The sequence below is a fragment of the Leguminivora glycinivorella genome, chromosome 16 (genome assembly GCF_023078275.1).
Source record: "Leguminivora glycinivorella isolate SPB_JAAS2020 chromosome 16, LegGlyc_1.1, whole genome shotgun sequence".
NCBI classification, from domain to species: Eukaryota; Metazoa; Arthropoda; class Insecta; order Lepidoptera; family Tortricidae; genus Leguminivora; species Leguminivora glycinivorella.
The window spans coordinates 13331877-13341134 of record NC_062986.1 but is presented as its reverse complement, the minus strand read 5'-3'; the positions used below and the strand labels follow the sequence as shown (position 1 = coordinate 13341134).

The window sequence follows — 9258 nt, the reverse complement described above, 5'->3', positions numbered from 1 at the left end:
AATTGTTTTCATTTAATAAGTCCGATTAGATTAAAAATAATCTTTATTTTACTAAATTTGGTAGGTACACATTATCTACATAAGTATTATTGGCATAATATTATTGGTTGGTACGGTCGAAATTTCTAGATAAAAATGCCTAGACTAACTAAGCCCAGTTCGCCCGAAGCGATTAGCGTTTCACCAGCACTGTTATGTCTATTGTGTCTATAGAGATTTTAATACCTACTTATACTATCTATGTAAATGTGCCTTAAAATAAGTTAGTTAATATAATAGAGAGGTTAATAACAATTTGCATAGTTTGAGTTGAGGCAGTTAGTTACATAGTTTAAATGCTTTGCATATATAGTTGCATAGCTTTAATGCATATTCAAAGTTTACCCAGGCTTGCCGGTGCCAGTGCAACAAGTGCACAAAATAGAAGAGATACATGCAAATGTAGGTACAAATATTTAGTAAGCATGGAGTGTAGGTATATAGGTCATTGTGCTAGTTTGTCTTTAGTTTTCGTCCACACACAGAATAGTGATTTCGTCAAATGGACGCAAACTGGCTCTTGAGGAAAACTACCGCACTAATACACCAAATTATTAACTATAAGAAGTAGAAAATAAATATTATAGACATTGTAAGCTTCACGAAAACCTCAAGAAAACTATAGGTGCTCCGTTAATGATATACTGTAATTATTATAATACAAAAAAAATGAATCAGGAACATATATCTGTGGGCATCACACAAACTAAGTACCTAACTTTTTTTATTTTTGACAATATTGTCATTCATACAGCTGGCTGGTTTGACAAAAAGCAGGTTTTTAAAGGTGGTTGTCATGTTGTCAGACTAAAATGTCGGGAGCTAAGGCTGTTCACACGAACTGAAAATATAGTAGGTATCTAAATTTCTACGAAATTAACTCGATAAAGTCGCCGTCAATAGAAATTGTCAACAATGTAAACAAACCATTCTATAAAATATCAATATTCTAGCACAATTTTATTATATTAAAGGTTGGGGATCATAATGCGATATGAATTGATTAAATAACACATGGATTTAGCCAGTATCTGATGAGTTAGAATGGAAATTAAAGACATTTTGACTACAAGGTTTGTTTACATTGTTCACAAATTCTATTGACGGCGACTTTATGTTATGATTGTTAGGTAGCAGTGAGCCGGAAATCCTCATTTTCCCGGCTTGTGATGTAATGTGCTATAGATGCCTATTATTACGAACACTGAACATTCCGTACGCTCACTGGCTGGGGCAAGGTGCGAGTGAACAAGGTATCTGGTGAATGGAGAGAGTGAGTGAGATGGAACGAATGAACGAATGATCATGATCATTTGGAGCTGAGCCGCGCGAACGAGCGGACTTGCCGCGCACCGTTCCCGGTCTTAACAACATGGCGGAAAACCAATCTGTGTAGTTGTGTGTCATTTTAGTTTCTTCGTGATAATGTAGTTTTGTTGCGTTCAATTAAAATGAGTTCCAGTGAAGCAAGTAACGAAGAAGTGGAGAGTGTTCTAGTAGATACTTTAATACCAGAGAAATCTAAAGATAAATATCTAAATGTGTACGACAGTTTCATCAAGTGGAAGGATCAAAACAATGAAAAATCTTTCTCGGAGAAAGTGTTCTTAAATTATTTTAATGATATATCCAAAAAAGTAAAACCGAGCACTTTGTGGGCGGCATATTCAATGTTGAAAAGCACAATGCGTGCAAAACACAACATTTATTTGCAGGAATATGTTAATCTTCTTTTGTGGCTGAAAAAACGTAGTGCTGGATATAAAAGCAGCCAGTCCAAAATATTGACCGAAGCCAATATAAGGAAATTTTTAGAGGATGCTCCAGACGCGAAGTATTTAGCGACAAAGGTAACGAAACGTTTTTTAATTTCATTATTAGCATTCAGAATAATTTTCACGTAGACAGTAATACTAGCGAGCGCAAAGTACAACATTCGTGGCGCGGACGGAAGCCAACATTCCTAACAAAGGGGCACCCAGCCGGCAATAATAGTATCCCACGAAATCCTTGACTGAATGTTTATTTATTTTCGAGTTCCTACTTAATTGATCATATCTAATTTTATTTCATATAATGCTATCCAATTACATAAAAATACATTAAAACAATTTTACTTAGATTGGTATTTTTTTTAAGTTGACTTTTATTTATTTAGGTATTTGTGCTAAAACTGCTAAAATACTGAATTCCGTTTCATGCCCGTGTTATCTCATTATTCTATACAGGCAACAACAATCATACAAGATTGTTGGCACGCGGCCGACATTCTACGCTAGGCTGATAATTGCTTATTTCCTGGCCGCCAACTATACGCTTGCGCCACTGCATGCTATCTCTTTCCAGCTTAAACTCGGCCGCGTGTACAAGACACGTAGCGAGTTTTACCGCTTCCCTCGCATCTCGGGTCATTGAACTGCCTATATTTTATTTCTGCCTATTCATTAGAAAACAATATTTATTACGTGACCTATTATTGTTAATATACATACACATATAATAATCGTTATTACACTCATTCGAGCCAATTAGTACTTAAAATTATAGTTTAAAAAAAAACTTTAAAGTACCAAATTAATACAAATGTCACTACCATTGGCCCGTTTCTCGAAAGGTACAAGCCTTGTATTACAAGTGTGTTTCCATGACAACTCATACGATTTGACAGTTCGCGCACTTGTAATACAAGGCTTGTACCTTTCGAGAAACCCGAGGCCCCTGGTCGTCTAATATATTATGTATTAGGAAAATGAACGTTTCGGGCGTAACAAACTATGTACCTACATAGTAAAAGTCGTCCTCAATGAGACGGACAGGCGTCGCGCCGGCAATGATCAATTGCAGGCGCGTCCGGTCCGGGACCGGTCGGCTGCCGCCGGCCGGGAGGTCATCCTCATCAACTCAATTGAAATCATACCGAATTTACTTCTTTTCAAAACCAGCGAAAAGAAGTAAATTCGGTATGAAATACTCATTGTATTGCAAATTAATAATAATAAATAAATCGTTTAAAAAATAAATAGTTTTCTACCTTTTATTGCAAATTAATAATAATAAATAAATCGTTTAAAAATAAATAGTTTTCTAAAGTATGGCGTTTTATAAGTATGGCGTTTAATCCATAGTCCGTACTTGCACTTAATTTCGTCATATTTACCGTTAACATAGCTTTAGTTTACCTAGACATTAAACTGTTGTCGAATGTATGTATCAAGTACATCTATTAAATGTTGAAAATAAAAATAGTTTTATATGAATGACATTCAGGAACACTAAAGTTAGACGTTTGTGTTCATTTGAGTTTGCGTCTTTACTAGGTATACATTGCTCAGTTTGGTGGTGTGATAACTTTAGTAATAATAATTTCATATGTACACTCATTATAATACACATTTATTATTGTTACAGGTGGCGCTTATCCTAGGTGTCTGCGGACAGCTACGCTCTTACGAATTAACCTGGTTCAAAACAAACAACGTCAAAATCGTCGACGGCCTAATGATTGGAGTATTGTGTGATGAACAAGACAAGACGGAAAGAATCTTCATCATTCGAGACGAATTCATCCCTTGGGTGCAGAAATATCAGGCATTGAGGCCTAAAGACGTAGAGACAGATAGATTGTTCTTGAATCTAAGAGATGGTCGTTGTACGAAACAAGTGATTGGACGGCATAAGATATGCACCTTGCCCAAAGAGATCGCTACCTTTTTGAAGTTGCCGCACCCGGAACGTTTTACTGGACACTGTTTTCGGCGATCGGCCATAGGCGCAGTTATAAGCAATGTAGACAAGGGCAACAAAGGACATCTTGTTAATGCTACCCAGGGTGAGGTTTCAGAAGTGTTAGAGTTCGCAAGACGATATAGGAGAGGTTATTCTGCTAAGAAAAATGCAATCGTTGAAGTTGAGGCTGCTTCTAGTGAGTGTAATGTTGAGGTTGAAAATATGGAACTTGCGAATAAAGTTAAAATTAAAACCGAAACAAGAGATGAAAATACTACCGATGAGGTTTATGTTAAAGCTGAACCATTTGATGAAATTTTCGAGGACCCTATAAATGCTGACATGATCGATTGGGCAGTATCCAAACCATCTACTTCTGGTAGGTTTTCGCAATTGTCTGATGTTATTATGGAGGATTCTGATGATTCATTAGATATGGTGCGCATTTTGAGCGAAGACGTGGACCGATCGACCACATTGCAAGCCCTTCGGGACGAGTCATCGCAAGGAACATCTAGCGAGAAAGATACAAAAATAACTGTCGCTGGTAAAAATATAACAATTATTTTTAAAAATTGTACTAATGTAGGCAATGTAACTGTTAATGTTATTAATAAATAGATATGAAATATTTGTGTGTCTCTCATTGATTTTTTTTAAATATCGGACTTATGAAAATAGGCAGTGAGGAATGAAGACTGAATGAGTCGATCTAGATTTAGATTTAGATTTCTTTATTGATAAATTTATAACCAAATTTACAGGTCAACAAAAATTTGTACATTACAATGTGTAATACAGTTCATAAACAATTTATATACTCTTTATTACAGTGTTACAACCAGAATAACATATATAAGCATAGGTATTATGGATTTTCGGGACAACGACTCCTTTTGAGGAACTCGTTGATCAACGAGTTCCTCAACATCAATGTTATAATAAGCAGACTCTAATAACATTTTTTTGAGTTTGCTTGTAAATATAGCATCGGAAGGTGGTTCTTTTATGTCAGTAGGTACACAGTTTGTATAGATTAGGGCCGACAACGTCCAGCATCGCACGGGCCTTCGCTAGCCGACGGCGAGGGGGCACTAGTAGGTCACGTCTGCGCGACGGTCGATGGTTTATTTTGCCGTAGGTTTTATAATTTTTTAGGTTCGAACGGACGAATTTGCATGCCGTTAATATGTAAACACAGGGCAGAGTTAAAATACGGTGCTTTTTAAATAACTCCTGCGCTGGGTGATCAGCTGGTTTTCGGTCAATAATACGTAAAGCCCTTTTTTGCATTTTGAACATCTTGTCTCGGCTAGCAGATGTCGCCCAAAGATCAACACCTTGTATTAAAATGGAGTGGAAATAGCCAAAATAGGCTTTTCTGACGTTCTCACTCGTTAAGGTTGGTGCCAATCTTGAGAGAGCATAGCACGCCGATGACAGCCTGTCACACGCGTGGTCAATGTGCGGTGTCCACGTCAGCCCGGAGTCGATCACGAATCCCAAGTATTTGGAGGAGTCCGTTTGGGGTACAGGAACGTTATCTGCTACTATATTAAGTGGTAGGTATTTTTTTCGCAACTTAAAGTATACAATATTTGTTTTATTTACGTTGAGCAGCATACCGTTGGATGAGAACCACGAAGCCATTTAGTGCATCACTTGACATAACTTTAGTTTTAGAGAGTCTACATCTTCTGCGTTTACTATAAGACAAGTGTCGTCGACAAACATTACGTATTCCGGGATATCACAAACTGTTGAAATATCGTTCACCAGGAGGAGAAAAAGGTTGTTTCCCATTATGGAGCCTTGAGGGACCGCACAGCTTCCTATTGGATCGAGGTCAGATTTGGAACCGAGAACGTAGGTGCTCTGTTTGCGGTCACTCAGGAACGACGCTATGATATCATGGAAGCAGCCTGAAAACCCATAGGAAGATAGTTTGGCGAGAAGCAGCGCGTGATCAATCATTTCGAAGGCGCGCGACACGTCGCAGAAGACGGCGGCGACCTGCCGCCCGCCCTCGAGGTGCGCCGTCACCCGCGCCACAACGTCACGCGCCGCGTCCACGGTAGATCTACTAGGCTGGTAAGCGTATTGTTGCCGATTTAGCAAGTTGTTTATTGTAATGTGATTCATTATCCTGCTACTCAACAAACGCTCAAAGATTTTAGAAATTACCGGTATGAGCGATATAGGCCGGTAATGCTTAGGCAGATGCATTTCGCCTTTATAAATGGGTTGGACCTTTATCTTCTTTAGAACGCTTGGATAGGTTCCCTGACACACACACTCATTAAACAACGTTAAATAGTAGCAGTGAGATGACAGTCGGAGGCAAATAGTCAATAAGGCGAGTCGATATATCATTTATATCCTTTGATTCCTTTCGTTTGATTTTTTTGCATGCGAATATCATCTCATCCAGCCCAAACGGCTCGAATTTAAAAGGCGGGCACGTTGCAGGTAGGTATTGCGTGAGGTACGTAAGCGTCGTGCTAGTGCACGGTACGGCATTGTTAACGTTGGTTTCGATGTAATACCGGTTTAACAGCGCGGCGGCGGCGGCGGCGCGCGCGCCTACGCAGTCGCCAGCTGACCGGCTAACGAACACATCGATAGCACTATTACCTTTATTATTTGTACATGTCTCCGTTGATATGACACGCCACATGCTCCTGCCCATGTCATCCTTGCAGTTAGATATGCAACCGTTTATGAAATTACTACGTACTTGCCGTAATTTTATCCAGTATTCATTTTCCAGCTGTTGTAGGTGCGTGCGAGACTCGACGCTGTCGGAATGAGTCGTTATGTAATTTTTCAATTGTGATATTTTTACACGTAATTTCCTTAAAGAATCGTTGACCCATTTGTGTCCAGTTTTTTTTAGTAACTGTTTTTTTAGAGGGAAATATGTTTCAAATTTATTTTTGACGACATTCATAACAAGTTCCATAGCTTTACTATAGGACATAATAAAGACGCCATTATGTTTTTTTGAGTATTTCGTCCCACTGATATGTATCTAGGCACTGACAAAACTCCTGTTTTCGTTGTTCTGAGAAAGTTCTTTTAAGAACATGCGAATTTTGCTGTAGGTATTTTTTATGAATGTCAACAATAACATTTATACACAGGTGATCAGATAGGTTTAAGTCACAACAAGATACATTCTTCACATCTGATTTTATTATATTTGAGTAGGCATGGTCGATACAGGTCTTACTAATATTTGTTATTCTGGTTGGTTGATTAATAAGTTGTCTAAATCCAGATTGTTTTAATGTGTTCAACAAATCTTTAGAATAATTGCATTTAATTAGAAGATCAATATTAATGTCACCGATAATAATTACATTAGAATTTTTAATTAAATTTAAATTAAGTAAATTATTTAACATACTCAGGTACATCGAAACATCACCACTCGGCGGTCTGTAAACACACACGATAATCAACTCTAAACTAGGGATGTACCGACTAGTGATTTGGCCGACTAGGCCGACTACCGACTAGTCGGCGCTTGGGTGGCCGATTAGTCGGCCGACTAGTCGGCTAGTCGGCTGGAGCATATTTTTCGACTAAATTCATCAGAAATTTAGAATTACATTTCTGGTCCTTCGTTCGCGCTTTAATTTTTTTTTACAAGTTCTATTTTTCAAAGGTCTATGAGAATATTTATACATTTTTCATTTTTAACAACCGCTTTGGCTTAGTGGGTAGGTTAGTGATCCTGCCTATGACACCCGGTAGCCCTAGGTAGGACATTTATTTTTGTGATGATCACAGATATTTGATCTTTTGACTAACCAAGGTATAACGAATCGGTACATAATACAATTATATCAGCTGTTAATTTATTTTTGTACTATTTTTCTATGACTTATAAAGTGCCGACTTATCGGCCTGTTTTGCCGACTAGTCGCCGACTAATCGCCGACTACAAATGTGGCCGGATAGTCGGCTTTCCCGACTAGTCGGTACATCCCTACTCTAAACCAATACACTCGATCGCGCATATCTCGAACTGCGATTCCACCGATAGGTCCGTTATCTCCTTCCGTACCATGCAGGGTAGGCCGGATCTCACATAAAGACAACTTCCTCCGCCCGCCTTGGTCGATCGGCAGCAATGAGCGATGAGATTGTAGTTTGATATATTCGTAGAAACTATCTGGTTCGATTTTAGCCAGTGTTCTGTCAGACAAAGCACGTCAACGCGATCGCGCAGCTGGAGCTCGGCTTCGATTTTATAAGTCTTGTTTGCAATTCGATTTATGTTTTGGTGAAAGATGCTTATATTAGGTGTAGGTTTGATAAGTTTCTGTGCAGGCGGGTTAGGCACGGGGGGTGCTGACTTACTTTTTCATCACACCCGCACTTTAAATGTGCTATTGCGCGCAGGCGGAACGTGAGTTATAGAAAAATCGTTCTCCCAAGGGAATAATGAAATTTCTTGTACCAAACTTAACTTTTTTACATCTATTTACATATTTTTTACATTGAGAGTGTGATGAAAAACATTGTGTGTAACTCGGGGAGTATGAATATTACTAACTCGAGTCTTTAAATCGCTCCGGCAAGCCGTCGCGATTTAACTTACTCTCGTTAGTAATATTCAACTTCCTCCCCTTGTTGCACAATGTACTATTACCACATCGATCGATATTAACGAAAACAATGGTTTTAATATTAAGCCGCAGCCGTCAAGAAAATAATTTGTTAAAAGTTAAATAATACGACTAGGTACGACTATTATCATTATCAATTGTTTGACCAAACCAAGGACGATTTATATAGGATTTACAATCTTCATACTAAGAATCGTACTTCGAGTTTTTAGCGCCACCTATTAAATTTATATTATCATAACTACATTGATGATGCCTACAATTTTTTACAAAAATGTGTATTGACATGACATCATGGTATTAAAATAAAGAAATATGTCCTTTGTTCTTATAAAAAATAAAAACTAGCAAAAATATTTGAGAAAAATATGATTTTGGCCACTTCCAGGCTGCAAAACAGCGCCATCTAGTTTTAAGCCTAAACCCATACATTTCAGGGGTAGGTACGCTTTTTTGTATGAGCTTTGTCAGTCCCGTATTAGGCATATCGTTCTTGATCAAACTAAAATTATTCTTAAACATAAAAACCATTAAACCCATAATCCTTTCCAATCGGTACCACAGACTTGTGAACAATGCAAAATCAAATGTCACCTAAGAAAACCGCTAAGTAAAGCTTTTCAGATCGAGACCAAACAATACGCCTCATAATTGCTTAAGGCAATGTGTGCTTTATTCCGGTAGCTTAAGGCCTTTTTGAACGATCAGAGGTTTGTCGCTGCATCGAGAGGGTTTACAGAGGAATTTGAGCTTTATTACGTATTTTGTAAGAGTTTCGTGTAAGGTAACGCTGCGGCGACGGCATCCGACGGGTATCTAGCCAACGTCAAAATCACTTATGATTCGTAAGCTGTCG

The 9258-nt window shown here is 38.2% G+C and overlaps 2 protein-coding genes across 2 annotated transcripts; one reads left to right on the top strand and one right to left on the bottom strand.

Annotated features, from left to right (window-relative positions):
- Positions 1 to 1376: 1376 nt before the first annotated feature.
- LOC125234755 lies at positions 1377 to 4398 on the top strand. The gene is made up of 2 exons (XM_048141141.1): positions 1377 to 1889; positions 3448 to 4398. Exons 1-2 carry the CDS (start codon positions 1491 to 1493, stop codon positions 4384 to 4386), a joined length of 1338 nt encoding a protein of 445 aa, XP_047997098.1. The 5' UTR covers positions 1377 to 1490; the 3' UTR covers positions 4387 to 4398.
- A 1017-nt stretch (positions 4399 to 5415) lies between these two features.
- Positions 5416 to 5907, bottom strand: LOC125234924. Its single transcript, XM_048141347.1, has one exon. It carries the CDS (start codon positions 5905 to 5907, stop codon positions 5416 to 5418), a length of 492 nt encoding a protein of 163 aa, XP_047997304.1.
- Positions 5908 to 9258: the final 3351 nt, after the last annotated feature.

Coding starts and splice junctions, on each gene's coding strand:
- LOC125234755 (XM_048141141.1), top strand. CDS start 1,491: ATGAGTTCCAGTGAAGCAAGTAACGAAGAAGTGGAGAGTGTTCTAGTA. Junction 1,890..3,447: donor CGAAGTATTTAGCGACAAAG/GTAACGAAACGT, acceptor TTATTGTTACAG/GTGGCGCTTATCCTAGGTGT.
- LOC125234924 (XM_048141347.1), bottom strand. CDS start 5,907: ATGAATCACATTACAATAAACAACTTGCTAAATCGGCAACAATACGCT.